At 54.9% G+C, this 17398-nt stretch overlaps 4 protein-coding genes across 4 annotated transcripts; 3 read left to right on the top strand and 1 right to left on the bottom strand.

Moving 5' to 3' along the window:
* Positions 1-652: 652 nt before the first annotated feature.
* On the top strand, positions 653-2777 carry PG994_007230 (uncharacterized protein; the record flags this gene model as incomplete). The annotated part of the gene is made up of 5 exons (XM_066858639.1): positions 653-741; positions 1039-1124; positions 1196-1760; positions 1812-2186; positions 2261-2777. The coding sequence occupies 5 exons, from the start codon at positions 653-655 to the stop codon at positions 2775-2777; spliced, it is 1632 nt and encodes a 543-aa protein (XP_066715581.1).
* A 2118-nt stretch (positions 2778-4895) lies between these two features.
* Positions 4896-7629, top strand: PG994_007229 (uncharacterized protein; the record flags this gene model as incomplete). The annotated part of the gene is made up of 8 exons (XM_066858638.1): positions 4896-5076; positions 5221-5276; positions 5432-5762; positions 5848-5965; positions 6107-6553; positions 6717-6821; positions 6881-6935; positions 7213-7629. 8 exons carry the CDS (start codon positions 4896-4898, stop codon positions 7627-7629), a joined length of 1710 nt encoding a protein of 569 aa, XP_066715580.1.
* A 2995-nt stretch (positions 7630-10624) lies between these two features.
* PG994_007228 (carboxylic acid transporter protein) lies at positions 10625-12374 on the top strand (the record flags this gene model as incomplete). The annotated part of the gene is made up of 4 exons (XM_066858637.1): positions 10625-11096; positions 11175-11259; positions 11337-12025; positions 12049-12374. The coding sequence occupies 4 exons, from the start codon at positions 10625-10627 to the stop codon at positions 12372-12374; spliced, it is 1572 nt and encodes a 523-aa protein (XP_066715579.1).
* Positions 12375-13046: 672 nt separating this feature from the next.
* PG994_007227 (permease family-domain-containing protein) lies at positions 13047-15334 on the bottom strand (the record flags this gene model as incomplete). The annotated part of the gene is made up of 6 exons (XM_066858636.1): positions 13047-13500; positions 13597-13689; positions 13747-13828; positions 13899-14353; positions 14391-14804; positions 14916-15334. 6 exons carry the CDS (start codon positions 15332-15334, stop codon positions 13047-13049), a joined length of 1917 nt encoding a protein of 638 aa, XP_066715578.1.
* Between the last annotated feature and the right edge of the window lie 2064 nt (positions 15335-17398).

The following is a 17398-nucleotide window of genomic DNA, read 5'->3' as shown; positions in this document are numbered from 1 at the left end:
TTTGCTCACAATGGGAGCATTGATTGATATGGGGTTTACGGAGTATGTAATCAGCATGGAGATATGGATGTTCTCCAGCTGGCCTATCCATTCGTACGAGATGACCTCTGCTTGTGGGTTTCCTCATGTCCAAGGTGTCCATCATTCGGCGATACTCCGGACCGAGGCCCACTTGAAAGGAGGTGAGCACTAGGTACCTAAGGCATTGCAGTTTAGCCTTTGGCTTTAGGGGCGGCTTGGGGTTTGGGGCTTGGGGAGGGAGGAGACAGAAGCCGAGACTCGAGAGATTGCCGCCCATCAGCCATCCCCCATCAAGCGCGAACAAATCTTGACAATCCTGACCCCAGGGGATTCCAGGCCCGCCAAGCGTTCAGACACTGGGTACTACTAGAAAGAGATCATTCGACCTCCGGCGCCCCGTCCGTTCACGTTCGGATTCGACGACCAGAAATGATCGTCTGGGCTGTCCTGTCAACTTTACCCTGTCGCTCTGCATGTGGATTGGCAGCACCGCCACGAATCAATGGACCACTTCGACTGATTCACTTCCTCTCATATTCTCATTCGAATACACCTTGAGAGCCCTCCCCCTAACCTAGCTACAGCTTCTTTACTCACTAAAACCTAATAGCTCCCTGCGCGGAATACGGCAATGGGCAAGGCCCCGCAGCAGTCTCCGCAAAATTTCGACGATGTCGAGGGCATTGCCGTGACCCCACCGTCATCCAACACGCCTATGAGGTGCGTGCCTGCCGTTTTGTCTGGGTCGTCGCGCGGCCTTCGTTGATGTCGGATCCGATGCCATGGCCTGAGGCGACCGCGAGACCTCTCGGTCTTGGGACTCTGAATCTGACTGAGCGTGCTTCTTCTAGGATGGACTGTGCCCCACGTGCTTGCGCCAAATGTCGTTCCTCGAAGCGGAAATGTGACAGGCTGCTGCCCAAATGCTCAAGATGCACTAGGTATGTCATCGTAATTTACGGTATACCCGGATTACTTCCTGCCTGCCTATTAAGATGGACTCTTACCGCCTCATAGGCTCAGCGCATCATGTGCTTACTACTACATGGTCGGCGACTCCCAAAAGATCGGGGGCTTGCACTCGGGTCTCGATCTGTCCCAGGGTGAGTCGGCGGCAGACACCCTCTCAGTGCTAGGTCGTCCGAGCCTGCTGGAGGATCTTTCGGCTTCTCAGATCCTCAACATCCTAGGGACAACAAGACAGACTGGCCCATAGTGGCGGACAGCTATTTTGACTACATACACCCCTGGCTGGGAGCTGTTCACCCCATCGTCTTTCATCGTATGTTTGATCGATATCGCACTACGGATACACCCGAGACTATGAGCGATGCCACCTGCAATGAGGGTTCCGAGCCAAGTCCGGGGCACGATCCTCTCGAGATGACTGTCGAGCAGACTCTACTTCTTGTCATGATGTACCTTGTGATGCGCCCTGTGCCGGGTGAAAACCCGAAAGCCGTGTGGGATGACGATTACCGTCTCATCAAGCGAGTACTATCTATCTTGAACTGCGGAGAGCCGACGATACTCCTGGTGCAGTGTCTTGTTCTGCTGTGCCTCTACGAATACGGGCATGGTAACTCCCTCGCCAGCTACCGCACCTTAGGTGATGCAGCCATGACGGCGAGAGTCCTGGGTGTGAAGCCGGGCCAAGTCGGCAGCATGGGTTCGAATTGGTCCAGTATTAAAGAGGAAGAAATTTCCGGGCTGTGGTGGAGTCTCTTCATCATGGACCAGTAAGCAAAGTTTCGCTCGTTTGCGAAGTGTAACAACTCACCATTCATCAGATCAATCCATTCCGACCAACCCGCCAAATCCCTCCCCTTCATACTCGAGTCTCCACAACCGAGGACTTGTTTACCGGCCTCAAGCGTGTCCAGCCCGAGGCATCACAGCCCTTCATTTTCATATCAACCGTCCCAGAGAACACCCGTTGGGAAGGCAATAACACCTGACCTGACGGCCATTCAAAAAGCAGCCCAAGTGGCTAACATCCTACATCGGGCTCTCCGTTGGGAGTTAGAGCGCGACAAGACGGCTCCTTTACCGCCGATTTCGGTTTTCTCTCATCTTGATGAGGAGATCCGGAGTGCTACCCAGACTTTGATAGAAGATCATCGCAACTGGGAGATGGAGATTGATTGCTTCGCCATGTGTGTTTCGTACGTAACTCCCATCCCTACATGGATCCCACCATCTTCGAGGAAGTTGTACTTCATAACTAACCACTGAACAGTGCTCTGTTTACTCTTTACTTACCATACATGCCGCCTGAAGAGGTGGGCTCACCTTCCAAAAGTCTTATCCAGGAGAACATGGACCTTGCGTGTGCTTTGGCGGCACTGAAGTTTGCCTGCCAGATCGGCATCGACATCGCGTGCCGGCTCTACGAACGGCTTGCGCGTAACCCAGGCCGAGGGCACACCGTGACCGCACCGTCTGCTGCAACGTCGTGCTACCTTACCTGCAGGGGGTTTGCTGAACGCTGGCGCTTCTACCCGGAGGAAGCCGAGTACCTCGACGGCCAGATACGAGACCGCTTCGAGAGCTTGCAGTACTTCTCGGGTCGCTGGGCGATTGCCGAGAGCATCATGTCGCAATTGGAGGCCAGGGGCCTGAGCCGCGCGCACTACCTGAGGCAGTCGTCGATACATCACACAGATGCGGGCGGGGATACGGATGGGGATGCACAGACACAAGGGGGCACGCCGAGCATTGCGGGCGACGATATCGTAATGAATGACAGCAGATAGGAAATGTATGAAGCGATTGACTGACTATCCATCACATATACCTACGGCTACGAGGTCGGGGATGCTCGATTGAAAGGCTAATACGGAGACTCGAGAACTTGTACGAGAAATTGTACAGCCCGGCGGCTTGCTCGCCGAGACGGGCCCCGTTGTGACTGGGACCCGAGTGCCACACGGGATATGCACGGGAAGTGCCGTCGCACTGGGCGCGCGATCAAGGATTCATTCAGTTGCAAGGCGCTCAGCGCTCTCCACTGTGTCACACCTCAGGTTATAAACCTCCAACGACCCATGGACATGCTTTCGCGGTTTCGGCTTTCGTCGCTATTGTCGAGCTTCAGCGCATGAACCTTAGCCCCGCCGTTAGGTTGGGTACGGCCACGGGGATGAATGCAACTAACTGTATCGACTTTACCCAATGCCGCCACGATCCTCCTCAGCTGGGGAGGGGAGGGGGCATTCCTTTAATTAGATCTTGAAGACAAGTCTAATGCAGTTTAGATCTACCAAACTAGGCCTTATTATTTCCCGTATTATGAAATCTGTTTGGTATTCTGCTTCTCTCGCGCCTGAGAACGTACCAACCCACCCCCTCACGAAGACTTGGTAATCGGATCATGTGTCGGGAGAAAGTCATGTCGTGATTACCATCCAACTCCCCGGATTTGCAAGCAATCGCCCACCCCGACCGAGGTTTCCGTATGCTGGTTCAGAGAGTAGAGCAGACAGCGGGACATGAATCGGCATCCTACCCATCCCGAGTTATGTACATGCATGACATTATCATGCGGCTCCCTAAATTTCTGCGCGTATGGCCTCAATTTACAGCCCTATGTCGCATTTGGACGGGAAGAGACATATCGTCACCTAACGACATGGACGCTAACCAGAAAGGGGTGCGCCGGATGATCGCTCCGTGTTAAGAAAGAGAGCATAACAATCATCCAGTTCATGACACGATGAATAAGCAGGACTGCTGCACTCCCGAGTTATGCTGGTCATTACTCATAAACAGTGTGCTGAGGAATAGCTCGCGGTCGCCCAGCGGGATGCCGGTGGGAACTCATTCAAGCGGCGTGGTTTGGGATGAGTGAGTAATATAGCGTGCGAGAGCTCGACCCAACGTCCTGACAAATGCCGATTCGGTTTGCCTTCATTAGTAAGTTGCCCAATTTGCCCATCGGTTCGCCAAAACGCGAAGCACCGAGTCTAAAGCAGAATTGTCGGCCTGGCTGGGTGTCAGTGGGTGATAGTCTGCGATGCTAATTGGAAGAACTGGGCCTCTGCATCGCGGTCGGTGGGTAACAAAAAAAGAACACTGCAAAACTAAACATTAGATTCGAAATAGGTTTACCACCCCGGAGAAGATGATAAAAATAGACGAAAACTACTATAATACTCTTAAAAAGAATCTAAATATTCTACGTATTTTTTCTCACTTTTATTATTTATTATAGTGGTTGTTCTTAACTGTTGAAATAAAGGCAATATTCACAGGTACTTCGATAGTGGTCTGTTCCGCACCTGATATCCAGTTTCGCAGTGTCCTCTTTTTTTTTTTTTGGTCACCCACCGATCGCGGATCTGTTACCGGCCGGATGGTGACTCCCGGGATGGTCGCATTCTATCAAGCTTAATGACTTGTGTCCCATATCGTTTTCCTTGCGCTAAATCGTTGTGATCGGTAAGGTTGAAGGAGATAGCGGGAATAACGGTGCGCGACCCTCATCCGCACCCTAGTCGCCTAACGAGAGGGTGGGCGCGTTTACGTCATGGGATCCCACCCATACCGAAGACGTCAGTAAGACGAGTTCAGATCAGATCAGGGGAGGATGCTGGGTCATTGGTTAATAGGAAGCGAAAATGGCGAGCACGTTTCCGATGGAAAAGGGTATTGATGTTGAGTATTCTTCTGATCACCCGTCTCTTATTAAGAGTGTCAGACCGTTGTCTATTATCCACAGTAGTATATACTTTATATACTTCGCATATCTACCTGTGACCTAATGGGATGATATAGTAGAGAAAAGGCCATCGAGACGAATCTGAATATTTTAGACGAACGACGGCAGAAGAAATTTTTAATAGAGGGAGGAGAAAGCCGACCCGATCGCCGCCATGTCAAGCCTGGGACGCATCCTCTCCCGGCCGACGGCCAAGCCATACCGAACGCGCCACCTGGACAAGGAAGAGAAACCCTACCTCAACGCCGACGGCCATGTCGACTTCGCGCCCGGCGACGTCGAGAACCCGCACAACTGGTCGACGGCGCGGCGCTGGTATTGCACCTGCACTGCCGGTAAGTGACTGCCCCCTTCTTCCCCTATTCCGTCACGGTGGAACAACTCCTGCGTGGTCCCGTGCGCGAACTCTTGGTAAAAATTGGCAACAGCCTCACGTCAAGGGGAACATTTCGTCTGATGTCTCTCTATTTTGCGAACAGTCCTACTCGTGGTGAATGCCACGTTGGCGTCTTCCGGACCGTCGGGCTGTTTCCCTGTAAGTTCATCCCATCCCCATCCCCATTCGCATATCATCTCAACTTCAACCACCAACCGACCGCGCACGAGTAAACATCGCTATTACAAAACCGGGAACCTCAATACCAATAGCAACCAAAGTGACTAACCCTAAACCTTCCCACCCCAAACCAGAGCATCTCCGAAGAGTTCAACGTCTCGGAGGAGGCCGCGGGCCTGACCATCACGCTGTTCCTGCTGGGCTACTGCGCGGGCCCCCTGGTATTCGCGCCCCTGTCGGAGTTCTACGGGCGCCGCTGGATTTTTTATAGCACCTTCCTGGCGTACATCGCCTTCAACTTCCTGTGCGCGTTCGCGCCCAACTTCGGCAGCCTGCTCGTCGGCCGGTTTCTGACGGGCACGTTTGTTAGCGCGCCCCTGAGCAACGGGCCGGGCGTGCTGGCGGACTTGTGGGACCCCGTCGAGCGCGGGAACGCGATGGCGGCGTTTTTTTGCATGGTCTGGAGTACGTATACATGCTTACTCTGAAACCCCTTTTTGATCGTTATGGGATGGTTGGTGCTGACTCTGTACTTCTTCTCTCTACCTAGTCGGTCCGGCGATGGGACCGGTCATTGCTGGGTTCATACAGCTGAAGAAGGACTGGAGGTGGATCTTCTACGTCCTCCTCTGGTTCGGCGGTGGTACAGCCATCCTTATGTTCACATTGTCAGTTGCCTTCCTATTTTTCTGCGCGTCATGACCCTGTTCCTGTTGCTCTTATCGTCAGTCGCATTCGCGACAGACAGGCAGGAGAGTTCCCGAAGACTGAGCCGCCATGGGCTAATGCAGGAGGTTTGACGCATGCAGACCCGAAACGTTCGGCCCCATGATCCTCAAGACCAAAGCGCGGCGGATCCGCGCCGCCCAGCTACCAGGCTTCGAAGACGTCAAAGCCCCCGTCGAGGACACGGACCGCTCGCTGCTGCGCATCTACAAGGTGGCGCTGACGCGGCCCTGGATCATCCTGTTCGACACCATCTCGCTGCTATGCGCCGTCTACATGTCCATCGTCTACACGCTGCTGTACATGCTCTTCTCCATCTACCCCATCGTCTTCCAGCAGCGCCGCGGCTGGAACGCGGGCGTCGGCGAGCTCCCGCTCATCGGGACCGTCGTCGGCTCGCTGCTCGGCGCCGTCGTGGTGGTGGTGGACTCGAAGATGAAGGCGAAGAAGGTCGCGCGGGGGGAGAAGCTGGAGCCGGAGGATCGGCTTCCTATTGCGATGATTGGTGGGATCGGGTTCGCTGTTACCATGTGAGTCCTCAGAAATCGAACTTCAAGCTCTTATCTCCATGCTGGACAATGCCACTAATTTGTCATATCGACAGGTTTTGGTTTGCCTGGACGGCAGAATTCAAGTAAGGGGTCCTTGCAAATTGGCCAGATAGCGTCCGTCACTGCTCTAACATCGGATTAGTTCCATCCATTGGATCGTCCCCACGATTGCGGGAGTGTTCTTAGCCTCATCGCTGATGCTCATCTTCGTGGGCTACCTCAACTACCTGGTAGACACCTATTTGATGTAAGTTTCTTGAGTGTGAGCATGGCCATCGTGGGCAAGGACATAACTAACACTTCTAGGTATGCTGCTTCAGCTATTGCTGCCAATACTGTGTGTCGGTCGGCTTGTGGTGCGGTAAGTCATCAGTCCCTGAAACGCCTTTTCGTAGAACACGGGCATGTCAATCGGGAGACTTCGTTGGCAGTCTCATCGTTACCGGGAATGCAGAGTGACGGTATTGCTTGATGCATGCCCTCGAATGGGCCTCATCGTAAATGGGACCGTGTGCTAACTTGAAGATGCTATGAACAGGCCGCACCGCTCTTCACCAACCAAATGGTAAAACCACCCTCCTCTCTTTTCCAACTTACAAAAACACAAGTATATATGTGCTAACGATTTTGATATATAGTTCTCGGCACTAGGCATCGGCGGCGGCGGTTCTCTTATCGGAGGAGTCGCGGCCATCCTGGCCGTGATCCCCTTCGCCTTCTACAAGTACGGCAAGCAGATCCGCCGTCGGTCCAAGTTCGCGCCCACCGAGGAGAAGACCGAGGGGGAGAAGCCGGACGACGAGGAGCAACAACGCCGAAACGCGAACGCAGACGTGGGCCCGTCGTCGTCACCACCGCGGCCTCCTCTGCGAGTACGCGACACAGACTTCTCCATAATCTCGTCTTCGTCTGAGGAGTCGACCGTGGTGGTAGGGGAAGGAGGAGCAGGTCATAGGCAGGAGGGAAAGCGGGAGAGAGGGGGCGACGACTATCTGCAGAACACGCTGGGAGAGCCGCGGGACGAGAACGTGAACTTTGGCAAGGAGGCGGTCTGAGGCTTGGAGGATCCAAGAAGAAAATGACGTGGTTTCGAAGGACGAACTGTAAATACGTAGGGAACACCCTGTCCAATTCCCAGTACATACATATCCATCCATCCATACGCCCAAGAAGATGAACGTCTCTTATCTTGATGGCGAGGTAACATTGTCCTCTGGATGGGATTACTTCACTAGAGCGTTTTCTTCAGCCGCAGGAGCATGTGTCAGTCCCCGCGGGATTCTCGTGATGCGACACATGCCATGCAAAAAGGGTCGTAATAGGTCTGGGGAATAGAGAGTCATTGGGAGTCCACGGACACCGGCACAGAACGACAGATACAGTACTGTAAGTAGCAAGCGGGGGATGATTCTTTACCCTGCTGGCTGAACGAGACCAAATTAGATAGCATGGGCGCTCATGCGGCGTGGTTGTCGCGTAAAGCAAAGAACACATCGAACATCGTCGTCGGCGACAGTAACCAAATTCGGAGTAGCAGCAGTTGTGGTCGATATCGAGTCTCGACCTGCGACTGGATGCGTGCAGGCGTTGGTGCCCTTGGCGCGTCTAGGGACCCTCTGGGCGCTCCTTGGTAGCTGGGGCGCCCCCTAGCGTCTTGGGTATTTGGGGGACCTTGGGGTAGTTCCAGTGCTCCAGTGCTAAAACCCCAACCCCGCATGCTCCCCCAGCCAAGCACGTCCCAAAAGGAACGGTCTTGACCTACGTAGAACTGGGGTCCTGATCGTATGACACGGTTCATGACAGCGGTTCTTGGGGGGTGAAGATGCCATTTATTACCGAACGAGCAGTAGTTCATGATGCAGTTCATCCCTAGTGTCGATCGGAAGTTATCGGATGCATTCCAGGAGAATCGCCTACTACCAACTCGACTATCTCGACTATTGCCGTTGGGATTGCTGGACTAATAATAAATCAAAGTGAAACAAAATAGGCAAACGCCTGTTCTGGACAGGTCCCTTGACCCGTTCCAGCGAAGGCCCAGACCTTTCGGTCCCACCAGAGAGTGGACGGATAAGCAATGGAACCAACTGACTGCCAACTTCTGCGCGTGGGAAAACCTGGAGTTGCGGGGGAGGGAAAAAGAAAATATTCTGGGTCGGACGTTGCCCGACAAACTGGGTGAGCCAGCCGTTTTGGTCGGATGCATGACAACCGGCCCGCTTACTCTGTGCCTCGCCTATTCCTCTGTCGCGACATTGCCGACCTCATGCCTAGCAGCTCATCATTTATATAGTTGCATGCTCTGCTCGAATTGCCAGATGTTTGTACGTAAGTATGTAATGAGATGAATTCAGCCCTATTTCTAAGCTTTCCGTGCCACGCCCGCCAAACGACGGGACAAGCAACGCCCGCGAAGAAGAGAGATCCCAAGTCTTTTAGGCGGTAAGCCTCAATTCTTGTCTGCATGTCTTCCCTTCTCGTGACGGCTAATCCGAATGGCAAGCCATTATCATAAGCAAGCTCGAGTCTTGGCCAAGATTGCTCAAGGAATTTTACGCGACACTCGGCATCGTCGCCAAGACAGCCAACGAAACACTTGAGCACGCCACATGAAGAGATTTCGACGAGGGGTTGCGGAAACAACATCCCAGGTAAGCACTAGGATCGCGGCGCCTTGCCCAGGAGTTTAGTCTACCGGGCTACGGAGATTTCTAGCCTGGGGGGGGGTTATTGGACTTGTGGGGGTGAACTGGTCAACGGATAGCAAACTCGGCATCCAAGTCGCCGTTGCTGTACTCGACTTTGGTGATGGTGCAGAACATCATGATACGATGGTATTCGACCCAAGCTACCTTTGAGTCTGGTATCTGCTAGAGCCTTGAACCAAACGAACATGACAGCTGAAAAGGTGGTTCGGATTCCATGCCAAGCTAGTCAGCTTACAGTATACTAAACTAAATGTAAGGGCGGAGGCTATCACTTTGCCCCAAACGGGGTTCTCGTTACTTCACGCAAATGGCCAGTGAGGATGTGAATCCACGCAAGTGCGGCGCGCGATACAACCACACGGCCACGCGCGACGCCGTAATCGGTATTCTGCCACTGCTCATCCCCTTGAGCGTCATACGGATCGGCATAACCAGAAGAAACATGTCCTGCTTGCCTCGTTTGCCGGCTCCTGATCACCCCGTAATGTGCCGGCTCCAGAGTGTTGGTATTGCAACCTGGGCACGCAGACCGTTGAGAAACGCCACGGGGATCATCAGATCCTGACATAAAACTACTTCATCCATTCTCCACGTTCTTTCTCTTTCTCTCCTAGTGTCATGTCTCTCTCCACGTCGGAGGAATAACTCAGAGGGGATAGACCCCCCAGCAAAGACCAAATTTAGCAACACGCGGGGAAGACGAACGAAATGCCGGGAATATTCGGGCCTTTGGCACGAGGTAGGGGAAACGAAACGCTTGGGAGAAAGGAAACTTTGGGGAACAAGACCTTGCTGGTTCTGCTTTGCTTGCTGGTGCGAGATCCGGGGTTGTCGCGATGCAGCAGGCCGGCGGTCTTGGCCCTCCAATGGCGCTCAGCACCAAGACCCTTGGCAGCCTTGGCTGAGCACACACGACCCCAGAATCAGTGCGCCGCCATGAGACTCTGGGATGCGTCTCAACGGCAACTCTCGACTCAGCGCGCCTTCCCCCGCAATCGGGGGAGGGATGGAAAGCAAGCAGCACGTTGGGAAGATGTTCACTGTACCCCATGCGCTCTCATGTGTACATGCGCGAGCGAGCGAGCGGTGAAGTATTGGATCTGCGATAGTGAACCACCCCGGGAGAGAATGCATGTCGCGATGTATATAAGGGACCTGGCCGGACTCCCCATTTGGTGTTTCTCGGAAAGCGCCATCCTAGTTGCGTCTGTTTGTTAAGGTTCCAAACTCTACCTCTGTGTCTGTAGAGTCTTCCAGATAAAAGGAGAGAGAGCATCCCCAAATTAAGCAAAGAAAAAAACAAGCAGACATACAGTCCCGAATACCAGCCCCAGCCGCCTCCATGGCTTCGACAACCTCTCCCACCCCCAGCCCTCCGGCCGCCGCCGCCGGCGGCCCCCACGAGCCCGCGGTGGTAGTCAAGGGCACGTGGGCGACGGCGAAGCAGTCGTTCCGGGACCTGTTCCGGTGGCAGCAGCGCGTCGTCATCACCAACAGCCAGGGCGAGACGTACGAGGAGTGGCAGAACCCGCCGCCGCTGCAGAACCCGTTCAAGCTGTTCGCCCTGCTCTCGGCCAAGCAGTGGCTCTACTTTTTTGTCGGCTTCTACGCCTGGACCGCCGACGCCTTCGACTTCCACGCCCTCTCCATCCAGACCACCAAGCTCGCCAAGTACTACGACCGCTCCAAGACCGACATCACGACCGCCATCACGCTCACGCTGCTGCTGCGCTCCGTCGGCGCGGCCATCTTCGGCTTGCTCGGAGACCGGTTTGGCCGCAAGTGGCCCATGATCTTTAACATGATTATCCTGGGTAAGTCTTTTTTCTTATGCTTACTCGCCATTTAAACTATCTATATATAGGTAACTAATATATATGTACTATGAATAGGTCTTCTCCAAATCGCCACTATCTACGCGACGACGTTCCAACAGTTCTTAGCTGTCCGATCCCTTTTCGGGCTTTTCATGGGAGGGTGAGTTTCTTCTGTTACCACCAATCGTAACCCCTCCAATATACCATATTTCTAACCCGCATCCCCCCCTAAAACAGAGTCTACGGCAACGCCGTGGCCATGGCGCTGGAGAACTGCCCGACCGACGCCCGCGGCCTCATGAGCGGCATCATGCAGCAGGGCTACTCGTTCGGCTACGTGCTGGCGGCGTGCGCGAACCTGGGCGTCGGCGGCGCGACCGAGACGTGGAAGACGGTCTTCTGGGTCGCCGCGGGCCTGTCGATCGGCGCCGGCCTGATCCGGCTCTGCTTCCCCGAGTCCCAACAATTCCTCGCGGCCAAGGCGAGCGGCCACAAGATCACGGCGGGCGACTTCTGGGCCGAGACCAAGTCGATGCTGGCGCGCGAGTGGCGCATGTGCCTGTATTGTGTGGTGTTGATGACCTGGTTCAACTACTACTCCCACACCAGCCAGGACTCCTACACCACCTTCATGATCACGGCGAAAGAGCTCGACAGCGCCGCCGGCACGCGCGCCTCCATCTGGATGAAGGTCGGCGCCTGCGTCGGCGGCACCGTCGTCGGCTACCTGTCGCAGTTCGTCGGCCGCCGCCGCGCCATCGTCGTCGCCGCCCTCGTCAGCTGCTGCCTGATCCCGGCCTGGATCCTGCCCGAGGGCGAGCGCTCGCTGTCGGCGAGCGGCTTCTTCATGCAGTTCTTCGTGCAGGGCGCGTGGGGCGTGATCCCGATCCACCTCAACGAGCTGTCGCCGCCCGCGTACCGCTCCAGTTTCCCCGGCATCACCTACCAGCTCGGCAACATGATCTCGAGCCCCTCGCCCAGATCGTCAACGCCATCGCCGAGTCCCACTTCGTCACGAGCCGCATGGGCCACCGCGTCGAGGCCTACGGGCCCGTCATGGGCATCGCGACCGTCATCATCGCGCTGGGCATCGCCGTCACCACCGCCCTCGGGCCCGAGAAGCTCGGGCGCCACTTCGAGGAGGCCGGCCCCGCGGGCGCTAATTCTAGCGACGCGCACGCCCACCTCCAGGAGAAGACGGCCGATGCCGCCTCCCTCGCCGAGAGCAAGCAGGGCCAGCACTCTTCAGCTAACGAGGTTGAGCACAAGGTTTAAGGACTTTTGATATAGATGTGTGCAGACCCAATTGCGCCATAATGGGTAAACATTGACTGGTTCCTTGCGGGAAGAGCCACGATATTATCATATGTGGCAAATTAAGACATGAAGTTACGATTTCTTTAGATCCGGTCCCAGTACACGCCGGAAGTACGAGTCACCGTGTAGCCGATAGCATAAATGAATGAATGTTACGAGAATATCTACTTACATATCCCCGTCAACTGCCCTGACTCACCTTGAGCAACTCGAACCCCCCTTTCGTCTAGTTTGCAGCCAATGCCGAATGATGATAATTAAGAGACGTAGGCCCCTGTTGGGGCTTGTGCTGCTTTTCGTCACATAAAACTTTTGTTCTCTGGAGCTGATAGCCCCGTGACACCCTGACCCAATAGGTACTGAGCAACATTGCCAGGCCTGTATAATTGGGTTTCGACTTTCGTGCAAGACATGTTCGCTGACATATACTTGCTGAGCCATAAGTTCCGTCGCTTTCCGATTGGTTTATCTGGCAGCTTAAGTTCTGTCCCGATTAACGAATAACTTCTAGAATCGCTAGAGCCATTCTTACATCAGCACTTCTTCAATCGACGTGCATGTGCTTGTAAATCAATAACTTTTAGACCAAACGGCTTGCTCCGATCCGCTGTGCCTCTATACAGTACATTCTCATTGCGCCTTCTCATGCCTGCCATACCCCTCCTCCGCCGCAGCCGAGCCACTCCCCTCCAAACTCTGACTAGCCTGTCTCATGCCCTTGCCACTGTGACTATCGCCATCCACCAGCGACCCAGTTGTCGCCATCTCCATCTCCCCCGTCTCCCGCAGAGGCGCGACGTCCTCGATCGGCTCCTCGAACTCAGGCGGGAGGGTGAGGTTGAGGACGCACGCCACGAACGCCGTGACGGCGAAGCCCGTCTCCATGACCAGCACGATGGCATCCAGGAAGCCCTGGAGCCCCTTGTTGTCGCCCGCGTAGGTGAAGACGTGTGAGAAGTACGTCGGCACCAGCGTCGCGCCGTAGCCGCCGGCCAGGGCCGCCGTCAGAATGAAGCGGTTGCGGCGGTTGAAGGGGACGCCTTTGGTGATGATGGCAATGCCCGAGACCGCGACGGCACAGAACCTAGTTTCAATTTCGTTAGTGATAAGGCTTTTTGTACTGGACTGTATGGATGGGGATATCGGGCATCATTTGGAAAATGAAAACGGTATTACTCACAGGAAACTTGTCATGCCGCCAAGAACAGCGGAGGGAATTGCCACAAGCGATGCGGCAAACTTGGCGAAAACACCCATGATGATAAGGAAACCGCTGCATCAAAGTCAGTTTCAAGTCAAAAGCCCTCGGAAGAGATATAACAAAACATACCAACAGCAGTACCCAGCCGTCCTATTAGCACAACGGGTCAATGCGATGACACCGTTGTTCTGAGCAAAAGCTTGAGTGAGAACTAGTCAGCATCATATTTCTCTCCTTTTTCTCTCTCTCTCGGGTACCACCACTCAAGGGGGCAAACTCACTCGACATGGGCGTGATAGTCAGCAGCGCAGCCAAAACCCCGTTCAGCCCGTCCGCCAGCACGCCTCCCTGGATGCGGGACTCGTAGAGCTTGCCGTCGACCTCGAGCCGCGACACGTCGCAGGTCGCCGTGATGTCGCCGATGGCCTCGCACGCGCAGATGATGAAGACGGCCATGATGGGCAGCACCAGGGGCCCGTAGACGGACAGCTTGAACGTGTGGACCCAGATGAAGGACGCGGCCGGGGCCGAGTCGATGCCGCTCCGATCGAAGTACCCGCACGCGGCGGCGATAATGGAGCCGACCAGCAGGCCGATGATGACCGAGGTCGACTTCATGATGGGGGCGCCGAAACGCTCGCACAGGATGATAGTCAGGAAGACCGAGAGACCCAGGCCTTGTATGGAGTTGGTTAGCTCTAGTAGCGAATTCCACAGACTCAAGAGTAAATGAATGCTGGAATAGATAGCAGAAAGAAAAAGATAAAACCCACCGAATACCGGCTGATCCCCACGGCAGCGCGTGCGGTGCCGTAACGTCCGGGCAGAGCTTGAAGAAGTCGGCGGGCTGGGCGTCGGCGCAGGGCCCGCTGCCGCCGGCCCAGTTCTTGAAGGCGCTCTCGATGAGGGAGATGCCGATGAGCATGACCGTGGGGCCGGTGACGATGGGCGGGAAGATGCGCAGCATGATCTTGGGCGGGATGAAGGCGATCAGGATCTCGACCAGGGCGCATACGGCCGCCGTGCCGAGCAGGGCGCCGTAGCCGTCCGGGCAGGGCAGCTTGGTGCCGTCCGCGGCCGTCGGGCAGAAGCCGTTGGCGTACATCTGGGCGAAGGCCCCCTGGGCCACGGGGATGATGGAGAAGGAGATGCCGACTACTGAAATCAGGCCGGTTCCCAGGTAATATCTATATAACGTGGTTTAGTCAGGAATCATCCCGCATTAACAGCGGTCGAAGAAGGTGGGCTTGCCGCTCTCATGAGAGATCAGTGTAAAAGGGGAATAAGTGGCGACATACGGGGTTCCGAGGATGTGGAATCGAGTGATCTGAATTAGCGACAGGATACCAGACACGATCAGTGCCGTGGACACGATATACTGCTGAATGTCCCCTGGCAGATTAACACCCGTGGCGCCGGTCAGGAGGATCGGGGGTGTGATGATGCCCGCCAACATGGCCAAGGAATGCTGCAAGCCGAGCACCAGCGCCAGGAAAACGGGCATCCTGTCGTTGAGGCCGAAAAAGGGCGACACCTGCTTCGGCCGGTTCATGAACGGCAAGTTGGGCGTGAAGAGGAAGCCATAGTCGTAGCTGCCCAGCAGGCCGTCCCTCGTCAAAAAGGTCCGGCGGACGCCCATCAGCCGGTCGCGGAAGGTCTTCCGGGGCGGGCGAGCCGACTCGGGCGCGATGTGCGAAGGGCCTTGATCTTCATCCATTGTAGCCGCTTGCTTTTCTCGCCGAGAGCAATCAAGAGTATCCCAATTGGGTCGTATGGAGCCTGTACAATTGCTCGTATGAAACTATGCTCGGGTCAGGAACCTTGGTGCCCGAATCAATCAACACAGAGTGACTGTTGCTGCTGTGAGACTATCAGCTTGACGAATCCAAAGCACCGGGAGCAGTGGTTCATCGGGACATGAGACGCAAGACACGAGGTCTTCTTATATATATTCAATTGGCATCTCGGGGTTGTCACAGTCTTATTGATGGCCATGGCTATCGAGATTATGGTGTAATTTTCTTTTCTTTATCAGTGAGGGCACCACTTTTTGCCCTACTGAGTGTTCTCTGGAGTCTGGGCGGCCGCCATCACCAATGACGTTTAGAAGATAAGAGAGCCGATGGGTAAAGCCTGTGTGTCCGTCTGGGGGGTCCCCATGTCCGTCTGTTAGTGTGTGGCCCTGATAGCGGGGTTAACCGACGACTTAGAGCGCCGGCAGCGGCTGCGCCAACCCACTGTTCGCCTTCGCCATCTGCTGCCGATACCACCAAGGGGCTGAACATTGAAGTGGCTCACTGCGGCTCCGCTGGAGACGAGACCGAGACCCTGGGCCGCAGCTCACGGTTTGTCAAAGATCTGTGTAAAGCTGATATGTAGCCGTAGTCTCCGCCGAGAGAGATTACCTTTTGGGTCGCGTTGGCTTCAATGCGACACACTGAAAAGCCAGTCTAGCACCGTGCCAGCTGCACCAAGAAACACTGAGTAAGGAATGTTATTGGTACTCAACTTATCTCAGAATAGATCCCCGGCCACACAACACCTATCACCTTGCGTGCTTGGTATGGTAGCTTGACTCAACATACGGCTGATAAGTGCCTATTTTGGGTTCAGCGGTGACTTGTTCGCTGTATTAGCTGTCCCACGCGTTGTTCGTACGGCAACCCACCGGGTTAGTCGAATATAAGCCGAGGTTCTCATCCCCGTTCTCATCAACCTACTTTCATAAAGTAGTCGGCAAACCGGAGCGACCCAGGCCAGTGATCTCAGCTGAAAGCATGTGGGGGAGGCTGGGCGTCGCACTCGTAGGTGCTCGCGTGGGGTTGCGATCGGTAAAAGATCCGATACTGGGTGCCGCGATTGGCCACCACCTCACAGAGTCGAGCGGTCGTCGCCGCGAGTCTACCCTTCACCAACGGGGGAGTCAGCGTCGAGGAGCCCAGCCGCAGTGCGCCGAAAGCCTGCGCGATATTCGGACATTGTCTCGTCTGGCCAAATTTTATATCTCCTGAGTCTCCTGAGCCCAATAACAGCATCATCGCCTTTCTTTGGCATGGTGTGGTGCGGTCCCTTTTCGAGTATTGCTTTTTTGGCTTGAGGTTGACGAGGGACTAGAAGCCAAAAAAAGCCGGGCCCAGTTTTGGCACAGCTTCCTGAATACAGCTGTGGGCAATTCCGGAGAACGCCGAACCGCCGCGATGGGTGTCCTTCAAATACCAGGAGCCCCAAACCACGCATGTGTTAGAGGGTATTGTGACTGCATATGACAAAGCCAAATTCATGCTATAGCAGTAAACATATCGACAAATCGTTTAAGATTCCTTCCTACTCCTACTAATTGGATGTTTATCTTAGGATACCTAGACGGCTCGAAGGCATTCGGCGGTTGTGTTTACCTAAAGGGGCCGGGCTCCTTCAATGGTTGAAATACAGCACCGACGTTTGCCTGCCATGAACTGCAGACTGCCAATGGCGCCTGGGCTCCTGGGCTCCTGGGCCTTAGCCACCCCTTGATGCTTGGCCTCAGGCCCAATATCTGAATATGCGTAGAAGTATTTATGGAAATCAGTCATATACCTAAGGTAGGCGACGGTTATACCTGCCAAGTGAAACTGGATTTGGCGATAATTCATCCGCCCGGGCGATGATGTATTGTGCCAAGATGGGCTCCTTTCTTTCCACATGTACTCCACTGTCTTGAGATCTAAAAGACGTGATTAAAACCCCCACGAATGACGGCCCGCAAGCGCGGGGCATGAACGGTGCAGAACTTCAACTCTAT

Source organism: Apiospora phragmitis, assembly GCF_038363925.1.
Source record: "Apiospora phragmitis strain CBS 135458 chromosome Unknown utg000007l:1.0-2108841.0:1.0-2111359.0, whole genome shotgun sequence".
Lineage (NCBI taxonomy): Eukaryota > Fungi > Ascomycota > Sordariomycetes > Amphisphaeriales > Apiosporaceae > Apiospora > Apiospora phragmitis.
Note: the sequence above shows the minus strand (reverse complement) of the source record. Positions and strands in the feature narration are given on the sequence as shown.